The sequence below is a fragment of the Rhinolophus ferrumequinum genome, chromosome 12 (genome assembly GCF_004115265.2).
Source record: "Rhinolophus ferrumequinum isolate MPI-CBG mRhiFer1 chromosome 12, mRhiFer1_v1.p, whole genome shotgun sequence".
Lineage (NCBI taxonomy): Eukaryota > Metazoa > Chordata > Mammalia > Chiroptera > Rhinolophidae > Rhinolophus > Rhinolophus ferrumequinum.
The window spans coordinates 81,254,024-81,272,311 of record NC_046295.1 but is presented as its reverse complement, the minus strand read 5'-3'; the positions used below and the strand labels follow the sequence as shown (position 1 = coordinate 81,272,311).

General features: G+C 59.3%; 1 protein-coding gene across 1 annotated transcript in view; it reads left to right on the top strand.

Annotated features, from left to right (window-relative positions):
- The window catches only part of BRD3 (bromodomain containing 3), a 32,071-nt gene that overhangs the window by 12,974 nt on the left and 809 nt on the right, over positions 1-18,288 (top strand). The window contains exons 2-11 of the mRNA XM_033122219.1: positions 70-395; positions 1,231-1,368; positions 2,077-2,224; positions 3,102-3,316; positions 5,297-5,668; positions 7,834-7,962; positions 10,479-10,670; positions 11,831-12,060; positions 15,129-15,421; positions 16,473-16,601. Coding sequence (XP_032978110.1) covers positions 183-395; positions 1,231-1,368; positions 2,077-2,224; positions 3,102-3,316; positions 5,297-5,668; positions 7,834-7,962; positions 10,479-10,670; positions 11,831-12,060; positions 15,129-15,421; positions 16,473-16,601 — 2,059 coding nt within the window. The 5' untranslated portion in view covers positions 70-182. The remainder of the gene's footprint in view (positions 1-69; positions 396-1,230; positions 1,369-2,076; positions 2,225-3,101; positions 3,317-5,296; positions 5,669-7,833; positions 7,963-10,478; positions 10,671-11,830; positions 12,061-15,128; positions 15,422-16,472; positions 16,602-18,288) is intronic.

The window sequence follows — 18,288 nt, the reverse complement described above, 5'->3', positions numbered from 1 at the left end:
CTGCCCAGGCTGGGCGCGGCGTTGGGCCCGGGTGACCGGCCTTTCTCTGCTGTCCCTCCTTCCCTGTAGGTGCTGCCTGGTCGGACCTGGAAATGGGATGTCGCGCCTCCGCGGGGAGCACAGAGGAAGCGAGGGCCTCCCTGAGCCGCTGCTGTGACGGCCAGTGAGCGAGCCGCCGGAGGATGTCCACCACGACGACAGTCGCCCCCACGGGGATCCCCGTGGCCCCGGGCCCTGTGAACCCGCCCCCGCCGGAGGTCTCGAACCCCTCCAAGCCCGGCCGCAAGACCAACCAGCTGCAGTACATGCAGAATGTGGTGGTGAAGACGCTCTGGAAACACCAGTTCGCCTGGCCCTTCTACCAGCCCGTGGACGCCATCAAGCTGAACCTGCCCGTGAGTCCCCGTGCCCCCACCCCTCTGTTGCTCAGACTCGTGGAAGGGCTGCCCCTAGGGCTTTGGCAGAGGTGCTGCCTCAGATGTGGCTGGTGCTGGCAGGCCAGGCACAGCCCGGGACTCTGGCAGGCGGTGGGGAGGACAGCCCAGGGCCCACAGTGACCAGGGAGCACGAGGGGCTACTTAGGGATGTTGGAGAATGGAGGGCGACTGTCTCCAGGTACCTGGGGTGGGGAGAACCCGGGCCTCACGATGGAGGAAGAGGGGGAGTGGGCTGGTGTGATGGAGCCCAGGAGCAAAGGCTCACGCGCGTCTGCATCCTGTCCCCTGCAACCCTCCACGCGAGGTCAGGTGCTCAGAGCGGGTGGAGGCCCCACCGGCTCAGTGCTGACCTGCCGTCCGGTGGCTTTCTTCTGTGGACTCAGAGAACCCCGAGTGTAGCCAGGCGACGCCCTGGGCTGGCACTTGGTAGCCTGGGCTCAGGGCCCAGCTCAGCCTTGATCACCTGCGGGGCCCTGAGCGCAGTTTGGAGTCTGGGAGGGAGCGGGGCCCCACCCCTCTCCCGAGTGTAGACCAGCCCCAGTGCCACAGCCGTGTGTCTGTAAGAACCTCTCCTAGACGCAGAGTCCTTGCCCCGCGGGAGGTTTGGAGGGGCTCGGAGCGGGCCGAGTGCTTGCCCCAGACCGCTCGCCCACCTGCCCTCAGGTGACCGGAAACTGCCGTGTACCCAGCTCAGCTAAGAAGACCACTCTGTGTGCAGGCAGTGCACTTGGGAATTATGTACAAAGTAATGTTGTTGAACTGTCAGTAATGCCTGTGAAAACCTCTTTCCTAGGATTATCATAAAATTATAAAAAACCCAATGGATATGGGGACGATTAAGAAGAGACTAGAAAATAATTATTATTGGAGTGCAAGTGAATGTATGCAGGACTTCAACACCATGTTTACAAATTGTTATATTTATAACAAGGTAAGAGGACGCATGTGGCGTGGGCCCACAACGCCCCTGTGAGCTGCCCAGTGGCGGCCCCGGGGTGACATGGTGCCCTGGGGTTGGCTGTCACGCGTGTGCCTCTCCGGCCCTGATCCCACGTGCAGTCTCCGCGCACTGGCCGTCTCAGAGCCATCGGCTCTAAGAGCTGGGAGGTGACACATACCGAACGCTTGACAACGTCCGTACCCTTGGACCTGGAAGTTCTCCCTCTAGAAACACTGAAGGGGTCAGTGCAGGCTCATGTATGTGGGAAAACACGGCCCCTGCAGCACGGCTGTCGGAGATTGGCCGAACTCACTGTGGCCTCCACACCCAGCGTCCCCAGTGATGCAGAACACCTCACGGCAAGGGGAAGTGTCTGCAGGACAGGAGCAGATTAGGGGAGTTCCCTGTCGTCCCAGCTCTGGGCTTCTAATGCTGACGTAAAGGTGACCAAAGTGTTGAGCTGGAGGCTCTTTTTCTCCAAGTGACAGCGGGTGAAGGGTGCTTTTTAGTCTTTGTGATTTTTTGAATTTTCCCAAGAGTTTCTGTGTTCAAATGTATTCCTTTTGCCTCCCTCCTGCCCCATTAAATCTCTTAACAAATTTTTCAATAGTTGTTTTCTTGAGCTATGACCAGCGATGTCTTTTGCCAGCGCATGGCTCCTTCCCCGGCACGTAACCTCGGCTCTCCCCGTGTCTTCAGCCCACAGATGACATAGTGCTAATGGCCCAAGCCTTAGAGAAAATTTTTCTGCAGAAAGTGGCCCAGATGCCCCAGGAGGAAGTTGAATTATTACCCCCTGCTCCGAAGGGCAAAGGCCGAAAACCGGCTGCGGGAACCCAGAGTGCAGGTAAAGGGGTGGACGGGTGGATGGGCGTGGTCACTCTGTCTTGAGGCCCCGGGCAGAGGTCTCTTCTGTGGGTCCCGCGACCCCTCTGAGCTCAGTCCCTGTCTGTGAAGTCGGGGCAGCGATGACATGCACGCCAGGAGCCACGTGCCCTCTGAGACATGGCGGCCCTCGGTGGGGACGTTACCGTCTGCCATCCCGCTGCTCCGGGAGGGGACTGGTATTGCGGTGTCCTGGCCCTGGCTCTGCGGCCACCTCTTCCGGAAGCCGGGGCAGAAGTCACAGCTCTCCCTGTGTTGCCTCCTAGGACTTTGCTTCTTTAGCATGTGTTGTCCTATGTGACAGGAGAGGAGCTGTGCCACCTGTCGGGGAGTGTGGTGGGGATTAGGTACTGGGACCCCTGGGGCCTTACCTGGTCTGGGGACCTGGAAGAGAGGTGCATCCTGATGGAGAGGCTGACCGGGGGCCTAGGCCTTGAGAGGGTCGCCAGTGCCGCTGGCCTTCCCGCTTTGCAGCTGGGCACAGGGGTGGTTAGGTAGGGTCACTCAGGTGGTTACCGATGGAGTTAACCCCCGGTTTCTTGGGCGCGGGCCTGCCTCTTACCTACCGGGCTGTGTGGCTTGTCCTGGCTCCCTGCCTCCTTCACACTTGGGTCCTGGCCAGAGGGGAGAGGCTGTTCGTCTGTTCAGTGAGCGCCCTTGGAGGCAGGTTCTGTGGAAGCACTAAGATGCAGGGCCAGGGGTCTCAGGAGGAAGGGCTCCGCTGGCATCTGGCGTGCGTTGGCTAGAGGGGATAGTCCAGGAAGCTTCCGGAAGTACTGCCTTGGTCCTGCCTGGCTGATAGAGCCTGGTTTGCTCAGCCTCCTCTCCTTGTTTTCAAGGTACGCAGCAAGTGGCGGCCGTGTCCTCTGTCTCCCCGGCGACCCCCTTTCACAACGTCCCCCCCACTGTCTCCCAGACACCCGTCATTGCTGCCACCCCTGTGCCAACTATCACTGCAAACGTCACATCAGTCCCTGTGCCCCCGGCTGCTGCCCCACCTCCTCCTGCGACACCCATCATCCCGGTGGTCCCTCCCACGCCGCCCGTCGTCAAGGTGAGCGTCCCTGGGCTCTCGGTCAGCCTGAGGTCTGAGCACCAGGCAGGGTTCCCAGATTCAGGCAGCTGTGGGGCGGGGCCAGAGGGAGCGCTGCTGCCTTTCCCTGGGCACGGCCGTGGGCGTTTGGTGCATGTGACTTGGGAGTGGTTCCCGCTGTGCCGGTGAGGTCTGGCCACGTTCCTGACTGATGCAGACGAGAGCCCGAGGCTTGGGGAGCTGCAGGTCACACAGCTGGTGAGGGCAGGCTGCACTTGAACCCCAGCTTGACTCTGGCCCTGAAGGCCTGGCCTTCGCAGTGCATGGGCCCAGGTGGGGAAGGTGTGCGAGAGGAAGGTGGGAGGGGTCCCGGCCCTCCCTGCCCACACCCGGAAATCCGGAGGTTAGTGTGGGGAAGGTGGTGACCTGGCTGCGTCCTGAGGACCTGGCCCCTTGGTCGCCTCCACCCGCACCTCGCATCCCTGCCAGCGTGAGAGCAGCACGTCCGTCTCCCCGCCTGCCTGGGAGCTTTCCATGGCAGGGACCGTCCTGGCTGGTCTGGGCTCGGAGTGGGTGCTCCCTGCCTGGTCCGGGGCTGGCGTGGACTGCCACGTCTCCTGCTCTGCTCTGAGCGGGCCCCCCGCGGGCACTGATGTGTACCATCTTCTCCGATTTGACCCTCACAGCAACCCCCGGGGGCAGGCAGTATTCCCCCATCTTACAGATGAGGAAGCAGGCGCTCAGAGGGGTTAAATGGCTCCCCGAAGGTAACATGCCGCCTCTGTTGCTTTCCCCTCCCCCGTGGCCTTCACTGCCTGCACTTCCGGGCAGCGCCCGGCCAGGCTGCCCCACACGGCACCCGGCTGTTTTGGAGCATGTCCTGTTTACTATGGCCAGATGAGCCCCCTGCCGCCGGGCCTCCGTGGCACGCGCTTGGCATCTCATTGGTGCCCATTAAGTGTTTGTGGACAGCCGGCTCATGCCCCTGCCAGCCTGGGGGTGGCAGCTTGGCTGGGGCAGCGACCGTGGTGGCGCTCTAGATAGCAGGACCCTGTGAGGCCATCGGCCCAGGTGCTTGTGGCTCCGAGGGGCTTCTGTGCCTGCCTGAGCTGAGACGCGGGGAGCCGGCTGAGCTTGTCTCCGGGACACACTGAGCCCTGGCTGCGGGACGTGGCCCCCATGCCGTGGGCCCTCGGGCCAGTCATCGTGTCTGGAGGGACCCTCAGGCCCGGGATGCCCAGGCATTAAATGTGCTCTTGTTGCACATATCCTGCGTGAGTGTCTGCCCTGGACACACCCACTAATCAACATTTCCTCCCTTTAAGAAGAGCTCTAGCTGGCTCCCGCTGCCTTCTGGGTGAAGTCCAGACCCGCCCACTCACTCAGCCCCCGGAGTCCGTGGTCCCCAACCTGCTGCTGCTGCCTGCGTCCCCACCCGCATGCTCTTCCTGCCCCCCCCCCGCCCTCCACTACGATTGTCCTCGGAGCGCCAGCTTTGAGGCCTTTGGGACTTCCCCGCTGGCCTTTAGAGCAGGGGAGTCCTGTGTGCTGTCCCTGAGCCTGAGTTCCGCTTGGTGACGATCCGGTCATGGTGCCATCGGTCGTGCTTGTCTCTGGAGCCCTGGCCAGGCCTGGGGTGCTGGTTAGGTGCAGGTGAATTGCATGCTGCACCTCCCACTGCTCAGGGCTGTCACGAGCCCGCCCACCGGGCCCACGGAGCCCTGGGGCAAAGGGCGAGAGCCCCCAGAGGGTGGCTCGCGGTAGGTTCCAAGTCCAGCCTCACCATTACCAGCTGTGTGACCTTGGGCCGGCGGCGTGGCCCCTCTGAGCCTCGGTGTCCTCTGTGCCGCGGGGGCAGCGGGGGGCTGACGCGCCCATGCATGGCATCGCTTCGCTCGGTGCCCGGCGGGTAGTCAGCGCTCCAGAAGCGCAGTGGTCACCATTCACTTGCTCGCGGCCGGGCTTTGTTCCTGGTGCTCACCGGTGGTTTCGCTGTCACAGAAAAAGGGCGTGAAGCGGAAAGCAGACACGACCACGCCCACGACGTCCGCCATCACCGCCAGCCGCAGCGAGTCGCCCCCGCCCCTCTCGGACCCCAAGCAGGCCAAGGTGGTGGCGCGGCGGGAGAGCGGCGGCCGCCCCATCAAGCCGCCCAAGAAGGACCTGGAGGATGGCGAGGTGCCCCAGCACGCGGGCAAGAAGGGCAAGCTGTCGGAGCACCTGCGGCACTGCGAGAGCATCCTGAAGGAGATGCTGTCCAAGAAGCACGCGGCCTACGCCTGGCCCTTCTACAAGCCCGTGGACGCCGAGGCCCTGGAGCTGCACGACTACCACGACATCATCAAGCACCCCATGGACCTCAGCACCGTCAAGGTACCCGGCGGCGGGCCCCGTCCCCCTGCCTGGGCCGTCCCCGGCCCCTGGCTAGGCTGCCGGCGCTGCCGACGGCCTGAGGGTCAGGCGTCCCCGGGGCCGGGGGAGTGCCCGGCTTCCTTGGCCCCCGCCACGCCCCAGCAGGGAGGAAGGTGTGTTCTTGCTCATTGGTGGCTGAACCTGCAGCTTTGCTGTCACCTCGTCCCTGGAACGCAGTTTTCATTTCTTTCCTCGTGTCTCCCACTCGGGAGCATTTGCAGGTTTCTGTAACATTAGGCAAGGAGGCCCTTTCAGGTGACCCGTCCCCTCACCAGACAGAGAAGGTCCAGCCTCCCACTGCCCATGCAGGGGTCTTCCTGTGCCAAGGGGCTCCGTCCCGGGCTTGTCCGTAGGTTTTGCTCCAGGTCAGAGCAAGGCTTGTGTCGGGTTGGGTGCGGTGGCACCCTGAGGGCAGTAGACTGGGCTGGGGTTACCTCGCAGGGTGTCTTCACTGAGTGTGCACAGGAACATTCCTGAGCCCCTGTCCAGCTTGGGCCCCTGCCCTCCCTCAGGGAGAGAGCTCCGAGCCAGTCGGGTTTTGGTGTGTGACGTCCTGAGGACTGCCCTTGGCAGGTGGCCGTGTGTCGCCCAGCTCCTCTGTGAGCTGCCCTTGTGGCCTTGGAAAGCCCCTCCCCAAGAAGAGGTCGTTGTTTCTTTCTATCGGTGGGCCTAGGCTTTGAACAGCTGGTCTCAGTCATTCTGCCTCGTTCCCCAGTGACGCCGGCCTGGGGCGGACTCTCCTCATTGCAGACTTCCCAGCTTCCCAGGGCAGTGGTGCCGGGTGTGGGTGCTTGATGTGCCGGCTCCAGTCGGCAGGCCCGGCTGGGTGACCGAGCAGCTTCCTCACCCTCTCTGAGCCTTTTCCTGACCTGCGAGGGCAGGGCGCCTGCTTCCTTGGCCACGGCCACCGTCAGTGCTGCGCAGCCCTGCCGCTCATGGGAGCCCAGTGATGTAGGCTACCTTTGGGCAGGCCTTTCTTTTCCACCCATGAGAGTAAAGCACGCCTAGAAAATTCAGACACAGCAGAGGCGGGTGGAGAGTGGACCTCAGCCCTCTGCCGTTGCGTCTTTCCTGTGACACTTCCAGGAACAGTCTGGTTCCATCCTCCTGGGATGGCTGCTCTTTCTCGGCAGGTTTTGACTGTAGGGGCAGCATACGCTCCCAGGTGCACCATCTCTGAGGCTCCTTCTCCCTGGTGGGGTGTGTGGGGTCCTGGCTCTGGGCGACGGCCCTAGGCCCAGGCCGGGCTGTGCATTGTCCATCTCATTGTCCCCACACAAGGCCCCTGTCCTCCTCTGAGAGCAGGCTTGGCCTGGACCTCAGGAGAGTGGGACATGCAGGGACTCAGTCTTTCAGAAAGGGGAGCGTTCTCACAGCCTTGCTGTTTACAGGGGACCCTGGGGCTGGAGCGGGGATGGCCCTGCCCAGAGTCCGTGCTGGAGTCCTGGCCTTCGGCTCTTTAAGTCTTGAGCTGAGCTGTCAGAGCTAATGTCCCCAGGAAAGGGTCATTGTTCACAGCAGTGACGTGCCCCGTGCCCTGCTGAAACCCCGGATCATTCTTAGGTGTCACCTGGCAGCGTCCCACACTGCTCATGCTTTTGGCCTCCGTGTGCCGTGTACCTGTTGTCTTGCCTCCTTCCACTTTCACGCTGGGGTGGCCAGGGCACTCTGGTGCTCCTGTGAGGGGCGGGCTGGCTGACAGCACTTGGGTTGTCATAGAAAGTTAAACAGCTCAGTCCTTGAGCCAAGTAGACCCCCGGAGTTGGTGGAGCCCCTTCCCTAGAAGCTCTTCGTCCCCCTGGGGCTCCTTCTATCAGGAACTTTGGAATGTCAGAAATTCCCCCATGTGTACAGCTGGAAGCCTTGGGAAAGGAAGGGGTTAGGGGGCGGCTGCAGGAACCCGGCTTCTTGTCCAGCACCTTTCCTTCCCCCCAGGGCGTCTCAGGCCCTCCCCTCCCAGCCCTCGAGCCCCCCTTCCTACCTCTCTCTCCGGCCTCCCGTGTACGAAGTCTTGGGGTGGGGGACTGGTGGTGGACGCGCGGAGGGTCCCACGTCCATGTGAGTGGGTCTGGCTGAGACTGGGATGCTGGCTGGTGCCCTCACGTCCTGTCACTTGTGTGTTACAGAAGAAGATGGACAGCCGCGAGTACCCAGATGCACAGGGCTTTGCCGCTGACATCCGGTTGATGTTCTCCAACTGCTACAAGTACAACCCGCCGGACCACGAGGTGGTGGCCATGGCCAGGAAGCTGCAGGTAACCCGAGGCGCTGTCGGGGCGGGGGGGCAGATCAGCAGCTCAGGGCTGGCTCCTGGGAAAGATACCGCGAGCCTACGGGGAGCCTCGTCCACAATCTGTTTCTTCTGAGGGTGGCCCAGTGCTTCCCGGGACTTGGTGGCGAACAGGCCTCTCTGTTTTCCAGGAGCTGCAGTCACGGTGGGGGTGGGCGGAGAGCAGGCTGGGTACAGGGAACACGACCCCCGGGCTGGTGCACATTCTAGCCGGCAGAGAGGAAGGGAGAGCGGGCCGGTGTCCAGTCTCCTGCAGCCTTACTGACGGACGGTTCCGGGGAGTCCCTGCGAGTGGGGGGCTGGGGGGCTGTGTCCTGAGCCCATCAGGGAGGTTGGTGGACGTTGTGTCAGATGACAGTGGCCTGTGTAGACTGTGTACGCCGACAGTGGGAGCAGACGGCTGGCACGTAGGAGGAAATGCGAGCTGTCGGCAGTTCCGTCGGGCTGTCCGTGCGGGACTTGGGCTCACGCACCCCGGCCTCACACATGGACGAGTGTGCGGTGTGCATGGTTTCCCGCCAGTCCAGCCGCTGCCCACGGGTGTCTGTGCGGGTTATTACACAGGGTCTGTTCCCAGTTCTCTTCACAATTGGATCCTGCTGCTTTTGTAGGTAATGGCACCGATATTTTAAATGCTGTATAATCAGAAGACTTTCTTTTTGGAGGAAAGAATAAAAATTGTGGCTATCTCTCCTCTTCTAGTAGTTCTTTTTCTTTTTTTTTTTTTTTTGAAGATTTTATTGGGGAAGGGGAACAGGAGTTTATTGGGGAACAGTGTGTACTTCCAGGCCTTTTTTCCAAGTCGAGTTGTTGTCCTTTCAATCTTAGCCGTGGAGGGTGCCGTTCAGCTTCAAGTTGTTGTCCTTTCAGTCTTAGTTGTGGAGGGCACAGCTCAGCTCCAGGTCCAGTTGCCATTGTTAGTTGCAGGGGGCACTGCCCACCATCCCTTGCGGGAATCAGGGAGTTGAACCGGCAACCTTGTGGTTGAGAGCCCGCTGGCCCCTGTGGGAATCGAACCAGCAGCCTTCGGAGTTGGGAGCACGGAGCTCCAACCGCCTGAGCCACCGGGCCGGCCCTAGTAGTTCTTTTTACAGGACCCAGAGTGTTTGTTCTGTAAAACATTTCTCGTCCCGTGCTCAGAACCCTTTTGAAAACCCTGTGAAGGGACTCCTGGTGTCACTCACAATCACCTGGCTCCAGACGAGGGACGAGCCTGCTTTCAGGCTGCTGGGTCCTGCTGTTCCTTCCTTCCTCCCACCTGTGGGCTCTGTCCTCGCCTTTCCCCGACTGGTGCTGCCTGCCTGCCCCTCTGTGTACTGGCTCCCATGGAGGACATGGCAGAGGGGTCCTGGAGGCCCCAGCATGCCGAGGAAGCCGCCAGGACCCACGGTTACATATTGAGACCACGCCACTGTGTCTAGAAGTCAAAAGGCTTTGCGGAACCCCACACTGTCGTTGCTCAGTTACGTGGCGCTGGCAGCCCCCCGCGTGTGAGCAGAGCCAAGGCCAGCGGCTCTGGTTTGGTTCCTCCCAAACCCGGACGGCCTCAGAGACTGAGAATCTTAACCGCCAGACTGCTTAGTAATCACACAGTTCACGTGTGAGCTGAGCCTCGGGGTTAGAACCCAACATGGAAGCAGCTGCTGTAAACGCCCCTCGAGGCCGTTTGCCGAGCACCGGCCAGATCGTGGCTCTGTGTGTCTGTGTCTGTGCCTGTGAGGACACCTTCACCGAGAGGAGAGTATAGGGACCAGAACCCAGAGTGGGCTCGTTAGTGGAGTCGCAGCTTCTAGTGGAAACCGGGGTGCATTCAGGCGTATGGACTTGGCAAAGCGAAGTCGCCCCACATGGCTGCTCATCCTGTCTGACACAAACCTGGGCTGCCAGGGAGAGGGGACCGCCGCTGACGGAGCTCCCGAGGGCCCAAGTCATTCTGTATAGCAGCTGCAAGGGGCTTTCCAAAGCCAGTTTTAATAGGACCAGACTTTTGTCCCTTTTGAGCCAACTTTTGGACCCAACTTGGAGTGAGATGTGATGCTACGGTCCTGTCACAGGGTAAAGAAATGGGGAAATGCAAACTGTCTCCCAGATCCCATGGCTGGGGGACCCCATAAAGGGTCAGAACTCAAAGGAAGGCACTCCAGCTGTTTGGTAGTAGGTGGCAGCCTTGCAGGACCTGGCATCGGCAGGCGGAAAGGATACACAGTTCTGCACAAGGCTTGCGTGGTTATGAGGGGAGCTTGCGGGCCACTTCCCAGAGGGCTACCTCTGTGGCCACTGTCCCCACGTCCCCTGCCCCTGGACCTGCACTCGGTACCTAGAGAGGAAGGGGGAGCAGGCTGGCCCCAGTGTCCCTGCAGGGCCTGACCTTCCACGCGGCCGCAGCTGTAGCTCCACGGCATCTCAGGGACACTGGGGGCCCACTCCGAGGGGCTGCCCTGGTGGCGTCCAGGACCTCAGGCGGCCCATACTCTCCCATAGGACGTGTTTGAGATGCGGTTTGCCAAGATGCCGGATGAGCCTGCCGAGGCGCCCACGCTGCCCGCTCCCGCGGCCCCGGTGGTGAGCAAGGGCGCAGAGAGCAGCCGCAGCAGCCAGGAGAGCTCCTCGGAGTCGGGCAGCTCGGACTCGGAGGAGGAACGGGCCACCAGGCTGGCGGAGCTGCAGGAGCAGGTGAGCCTTGCTCATGGCCCGGCCCCTTCCCTGCAGGCTCGCTTGGGCGGGGACCCAGGCAGGTGTCGGCTCCGAGGGCCCCGGGGCCACACCATGTTCCCGGAGCCCCACTGGGCCCTGGGTGCCTCTGCTACCCCAGAAAGGTCTGGGAGGGAGGCAGTGTCAGAAGCCACGTGCTGTGGTCCCCGCCGCCTGTGGCAGGCCCCTGCAGGAACGAGGCGGTCTAGCCCTGGCCTGTGACCGACCCCCTGGCCCCTGCTACGCTCTCCTCACTTGTAAAGTGGGACTGATGTTCCTTCCTCTTGGAGTTGTTTTGACAGAATTGAGAAAAATGTACACGTTTTCCCGAGTGTCTGGCAGCCAGCAGGTGCTTCATTTCTGGGGCCTCTGGCAGGAGAAGGGAGAGCAGAAATGGCCTTGCGGGAGGCGGGGGGCGGGGCGCTTGACTTTGATCCTCATTGAAGGTGACACTGCGGGAAGACGGCCCTGAAGTGCCACTGCGGCCAGCGTCCCTCCCCCGCCACGCGCTGTGGCCCAACACATGTAGGGCTCGTCTCAGCCCCTCCCGCTGTTAGAGGCTGGACACATGTTTTCCTCACCTGCTCGGTGCAGGTCGTGGCAGCGCCTGGTGCCCCGGGGCCGGGGTGGGGGGGGCTGCTGAAACCGGAAGTATGTGGCGCACTTAGCACACTGCCAGGCACATGTCAGCACTGGGTAGATGGTAGCTGCTGCCACTGGGTCATTTTAATCCCGTGGACCTGCCGTGTCGTGTCCAAACAGCTGTTTGAATGGCTCCTTTGTGCAGACGGTTAAGCCTCTCTCTAGAGAGTCTTCCTCACCTGGAAGTAAAAACTAATAAGAAAAAATGTTAGCTACCACTTATCAAGTCCTTACTGCGCCAGCCGCCCGGGCTAAGCATGTCGCCAGGCTGCCCTTGTTGCCCTCCGAGCACCTGTGAGTCTTGTCTGCACTTGACCAGAGCAGCCCGAGGCCCAGCAGGCCCAGCCGCTGGCCAGCGGCCACAGGGGTGGTGGAGGCAGAGTGCGGCCCTGCGCCTGCTGGCTCCCCGAGGCGGGTGGCCCAGGAGCCCCTGTCACCTCGCCCGTGGTCCCCTTGGCCCAGCCCTGGGGGGCCCTGCTCAGCCGCCTGCTCTCTTCCAGCTGAAGGCCGTACACGAGCAGCTGGCCGCCCTGTCTCAGGCCCCAGTGAACAAGCCAAAGAGGAAGAAAGAGAAGAAGGAGAAAGAGAAGAAGAAGAAGGACAGGGACAAGGAGCGGCACAAGTCCAAGTCCGAGGAGGAGAAGAAAGCCAAGGCGGCCCCGCCCGCCAAGCAGGCCCCGCAGAAGAAGCCGCCCACCAAGAAGGCCAACAGCACGACTGTAGCCGGCAGGTGGGCCCAGTGCCGCGGGCACTCCTCGCGGTGGGAGGGGAGAGGATGTGGGACCGGCGCCTCGGCTGCAAGTCCTGGTGACTCAGAGACAGGGCTGTCACGTGCGGGGCTGCAGGGTTGGGGTTCCTTTCCCATTCGCCTTGTGGGGAGACCAGGGACATGATGGGCTCTTGAGGGGCGCCGCTCGGCTGGCCCCGGGGCTGGGCTCCCTCAAGGCTTCGGGGTAGTCACATGCCGCCTGGCGGGGACCTCAGCATCCAGAGGCTTCGGGGACGTTTTCCTGATCTGAGCCCAAGAGTTTACTTTGGGGACATTGGGTTTGGTGACCTGGGTTCTTGGTATTCCACTCCCTGGTAGGCTCGCCTGGTAGGCACAGGTTTGCCATGGCACATTCAGCTCCATGGTCCATCCACCATGGCCAGGCTGCCCTGGGAAATGCCTGCCACAGACAAGCAGGGACGACAGTGGGAGGCGAGGATGGTGGGCAGGGTGCTTGGGGCCAGGGAGCCTCTCCCGTGGGCAGGGTAGAGGGAAGGCTTCCCGGAGGAGGGGTAGTAGCTGCACAGGAGCAAGCTCGGCCGCGGAAGGTGGGGACCGGGTTATTAGGACAAGTTGGACAATGAGGACAAGTTGGCACCACTGAGGAACAGAGGCCAGGTTGGTAGAAGGTGGGCTGAGGCAGCTGAGGTTGGCTGGCTTTGTGGGGGTGTTTGCATTTTATTCTCTGAGCAAATGAAAGGGAGTCATGAAACGATTAAAAGGGGTCAGGTTCCAGCCTCTTAGTGGGAGCAAGGATGGAAGAGAGGCTGTCCCTTTGGAGGTTACTGTGGTTCCGTAGGCCAGCAAGGTTGGTGTGGCCGTGGAGGGGTCGCCAGATGCTGTGAGATGGGTTTGGGAGGCAGAAGGGACAGGCCTTGGTGCCTGGAAGTGGGAGGAGAGGGGTGTGCGGAACCAGGGGCTGGGGCGTTGGCGGCTGGGTGGGCAGTGGTGCCGGGGAGCAGGGCGATAGGAAAGGAGGGGTTTTCTCCTCCCTCCGGCTCTTCCTTCTGGAGCGGGGGCAGAGTCAGGTTTTCTTGTACTGGCTCTGTCTGCTTCCGGTATCGTTATAAGGCTGGACTCAAAAAATGAGTTGGGAAGTGTTCCCCCTGTTCCATTTTCTGGGTAGGTTTATACAAGTGGTATTAATTCTTAAATGTTTGGTAGAATTCACCACTGAAACGATCTGGGCCTCGAGTTTTCATTGTTGGCAGATTTTTAACCATGTATTCGATTCTTTTAGTAGCTATAGGGCTAGTCAGGTTATCAGTTTCTTCTTGAGTGAAGTTTGGGGGTTTGTGCCTTTCAAGACGTTGCTCCTAAATTGTGGAATTGACAGGCAGAGGTATGTTTGTAGTTCCTTTATTGTCTTAACGTTTGTAGGGCCTGTAGCGATGTGTCCTTTATTTCATTCCTAATACTGGTGTCTTTTTCGTGGTGAATCTGGAGAGAGATTGATCCGTTTTATTGGTCATTCCAAGATCCAGCATTGGATTTCATTGGCTTTCCTATATTTTCAGTTTTTTTCCTTTTTGATCTTATTTTTACTATTTCCTTTGGCTTGCTTTGGACTAAATTTGCTCTCCTTTTTCTAGCTGCTTAAAGTAGAAACTTAGAGAGTTGATTTGAGACCTTTTCTAATACAAGTGTTTAATGCTCTCCGTTTCCATCTAAATAAACGCTGCCTTAACCATACCCCGCAAATTTGATATGCTATGATTTCATTTAGTTCAAAATGTATCTTTTAATTTCCTTTCAGACTTTCTCTTTGACCATGAGTTCTTTAGAAGGGTGTTGTCTAATTTCCAAATATTGGGGGATTTTTCTAGATATTTTCAGTTATTGATTTCTACTTTAATTCTGTTAGGGTCAGAGATCACCACTTTTAAATTTAAGGTTTGTTTTATGGCCCAGAATGTGGTCTGTCTTGGTGAATGTTCCATTGTACTTGGAAAGAAAGTATATTCTCCTGCTCTTGGGTGGTGCGTTGTGTATATGTCAGTTTCTAAAGAAAAACAAAAAATTAAAACCCCAGACAGATAAAAACATGTCAGTTAGGTTGATTTGGTTGATAATGTTGGAGTCTTCTCTATTCTCGCTGATTTGTTTTTTTAATTACCAAGAGGAAATTATTGAATTCTCCAACTATAAGTGTGGATTTTTCTATTTTCCCTTTAGTTCTGTTGGTTTTTGCTTCATATAGTTTGAAGCTTGGTTTTTAGATGCACATACGTTTAAGACTGTGATGTTTTGGTCAGTTGACTCTGTTATTATTATGCAGTGTTCCTCTTTTTCCTGATAACGTTCCTTTTTCTGAAGTCTACTTTGTCTAAATTAATATAGCTACTGCAACTTTCTTTTGATTCGTGTTTGCACAGTAGATTGGTTTCCTCCATCTTTTTACTTTTAACCTACTTCTCATTATATTTAAAGTGGGATTTGTGTAGACAGCCTATAAGTTGTTTCTTGTTTCTTTTCAACCTAATCATCTCTTTCTTTTAATTGGTGTGTTTAGGCCACTTTATATTTAATGTAATTATTGATACAGTTGGGTTTTGGTTTACCAGTTCATTCTGTTTTGTCTGTCCCGTTTTTATTCCTTTGTCCCCTTGCCTGCCTTCTTTTGGATTATTTGAAACGGAATCAGTTTTTGACCTGTTCACTTAGAGGTGTCTGTGGGGCAGTGAGGGGAGCCGAGCACTACAGCTGTTTCCTAACTTTCTGAGGGCCCGAAAGCCCCCAGCTTGGAGCAGCCTCTGCTCTGACCTCTGGAGTAGGGCCTTCCACCTCCCTGCGGACAGCCAGGCAGTCGGCCTGGCTTCTCTGCCTGGGGCACCACTTTGGACATGCCCTGTCGTAAGAGAGCCTGGTCTTGGAGAGGAAGGGGCCAGACAGCACGGGCAGGTGCAGGGGACGGGGCTCCTCGGCCGGGGGGACCAGGGGACGGGCTCCACGGTGGAGGGTGGGGCGAAGGGACAGGGACGCCATGGGTCGACGTCGGTCACTGCAACGCTCGTCGCCTTGTGCCGCAGACAGCCGAAGAAGGGTGGCAAGCAGGCGTCGGCCTCCTACGACTCGGAGGAGGAGGAGGAGGGGCTGCCCATGAGCTACGACGAGAAGCGCCAGCTGAGCCTGGACATCAACCGGCTGCCCGGGGAGAAGCTGGGCCGCGTGGTGCACATCATCCAGTCCCGCGAGCCCTCGCTCAGGGACTCCAACCCCGACGAGATAGAGATTGACTTTGAGACTCTGAAACCTACCACGTTGCGGGAACTAGAGAGATACGTCAAGTCTTGTTTACAGAAAAAGCAGAGGAAGCCGTTGTGTAAGTTGGGGGGTGGAGTGCAGCCCTCGCGGCCCCCTGCTCTCTGCCTCCCCTCCTCATCCTCCTTCAGTCCCAGGGCGCAGAGCCAGGCAGCCCGTAGCCCCTTGCCCACCCATCTGCTTGGCCGGCGGCAGAGGGCTCAGCTGAGAGCCGGCGGCTGCCCCACCGCAGCCAGGTGGGCAGGCAGGACCCCTGGGCCTTCCCCCAGACCCCCACGCGCTCCGGTGCCAGTTCAGGTCCTTGCCACTATATTTCCTGAGTCTGCATTTGCGGCCTGGGCTGTGGGTGACTTCTCATGGTCCCCTGCCGGGGTACACCCATTCCCTGTTGAGTGGGGTCGAGGGTCCAGAAGCCTCCTAAGGGCAGATGCCAGCACTGGCCCAGGCTCGGGAATGGGAACCAGGGTCCTGGGAAGTGAGGAAGGGCAGGTCCGAGACAGTTCTGGGTGGCAGAATAGGCCCGCGGCCAAGGACCACCCAGGGCCTGAGCCTGTGTGTGGCCCGTCGGGGTTCTTGGTCCTCATCACTCTGAGGGGGCAGCCACCTTCTCCTGGATGGAGTGTCTTGTGACCCTGTGCAGTCATGGTACATTTGACCCTCGGTAGAGTCACCGTGGCCTCAGGTGGTGGCACAGGCATGCCAGGTGGTAGACCAGCTCTGCTGCTGGCCAAGGGATTGCCAGTCCACAGCGAAGGAGAACCATGGATAAGAGCGTCAGGGTTTGAAGTCGCGGCTCAGCCCTTCACAAGGGGGTGTCACCAAGCCACACGTGTCCTATCTGGAGTGGGAATGGTCTGCCCCACCTCAGGGGTTTTGTGAGTTAAAGAAAAGTCTGCATAAGACGAGGGCTTAGGACATGCAGGTGGGGATTCCGTAATGTCCGGGCACTTTTCCCCTCAGGGAGCTTGGTGTCAGCCCTGGAGGGCCAGGCGGGGGTTGTGAATACCCAGGAGGCCAGGTGGCCCAGGGGCTCAAGAAGCGGGGGCTGGCCGCCTGTCCCTCCTGCGCTGCCCACCTGCCCCGCTCCGTCTCAGCTCCCGGTTCTTTCACAGCGACAAGCGGGAAGAAGCAGGCGGCCAAGTCGAAGGAGGAGTTAGCTCAGGAAAAGAAGAAGGAGTTGGAGAAGCGGCTGCAGGACGTCAGCGGGCAGCTGAGCAACAACAAGAAGCCCGCCAAGAAAGGTACCTGTCTGTGGGCCGAGCTGCTCCCCGGGCGTGGGGTCCCTGGCCGTCCCCACTGGAGCTCTGTCCAAAGTGGGGAGGGCCGCGGTGGGCAGTGGGCGGCAGACCCAGGCTTGAGTTTGTGGCTTTACCACTTAATGAGCCGCGTTTCCTCGGATGAGGCTTCTGAACTCCTGAGACCCCAATTTGCTTCTCTGTAAACTGGGGACACAGACCCGGCCCTGCAGGGAGGTGTGTGAAAGGTGCCACTTTCCACTTTCCTGTGGAAGGGCGCAGCTATGGTGTTTGGGGGCTGGAACCCATAGCTTGGGGGATGGCAGTCGGACCTCGAGCCTAGTAGCCAGCTCTTTGGCTGTCCCCAGGTAGTGACAGCAGTTCCCAGCGTGTTAACGATATCACAGGGCGGAGGCTCTGGCTCCCAGCCCCCAGGCTCTGTGCTCTGTGGATGCCAGGGTCTTGTTTTAGGTGAGCAAGTGTTTGATTCCTCGCCTCCTTTCTCTGGAGCCTGCACGAAAGGGCAAATACCTTTTTTCCGGCCCAGGGACAGTGGGACCCAGGTGATGGCGGCCAGAGTTGGGGTCCCATCTGGATGACCCTGTAGCAGCCGATGCTATAGCCTTGCCAGGTCCCGCTTGCTTGCCCAGTGCTGAGTTGGGGCTTGGAGCCCCGCCCATGCCCACCGAAGGCTGGGAGGGTCCCCTTGGAAGGGCAGAGTAGGTGGCTCATTTCTACCGCCTGACGCCACGTGGCTGATGGGTACCTCATACAGTCAGCCCCACTCACTTCCCGCCCGTTCCTCTTAGCAGATTGCCTTCATTTTTACCCCATCTCTAGAGGACTTTGTTGACCTGTGAGCTCTTTGTGCTCCCAACACTTCTGACACCAAGTGTGTGGGTTTTCCCGCCAGTTCTCTATCTCTGACCCCAGCTGGGTGTCCGGCAATTCGGTTCATTGCTGGCCCCCTAGGCTGACGGCTCGGTCCCACAGACTGTCCCCACCTGACTCTAGGTGCAATTCCTGGGCTCCTGCACCTTTGACTGACCGGCTACACATCAGGGGTCCCCGCGACCCCCTCCTCAGGCTCGGTAGTCTGCTACAACGCCTCACAGAACTCAGGAAAGCGTGGCATTACCTTTAAGGTTGATTTATAAAGGGTACAACTCAGGAACAGTCTCGAAGGAAGAGGTGCACGGGCCAGGTGTGGGGTGTGGAGCTTCCGCTCCCTCTCCGGTGGCCACCCTCCCAGCACCTCCATGTGTTCCCCAGCCCGGAAGTCCTGCGAACCGAGAGTTTTCTAGAGGGTCATGTCCAGTGCCCTCGCTTCCTCGGACATGGGTGGGGGCTGAGAGTTCTCACCTCCTGATCGCTCTCTTCCTGGTGACCAGCCCCATCGTGTGGCTCTCGGGGGCCCCAGCACAAGTCGCTCATCAGCATAAAGTCACCCAGGTGTGAGCCAGAGGATCTCCTTAGAAATCACAAACGACATTCTTACCACTCAGGAAATTCCAAGGGTTTTAGGAGCTCTGTGCTGGCAGAGAACCAGGACAGACCAGTTAATCTCTTACAATACCAAAGCCTCACGAGCGCGTCCACTTATTTCAGTACTTATTACGTGACCGGGTCAGGAAGTGGTGGGTCATGGCATGTAGTGAAGTGGTGTGAAGCCAGTGTGTGTTCTGGAAAAGCT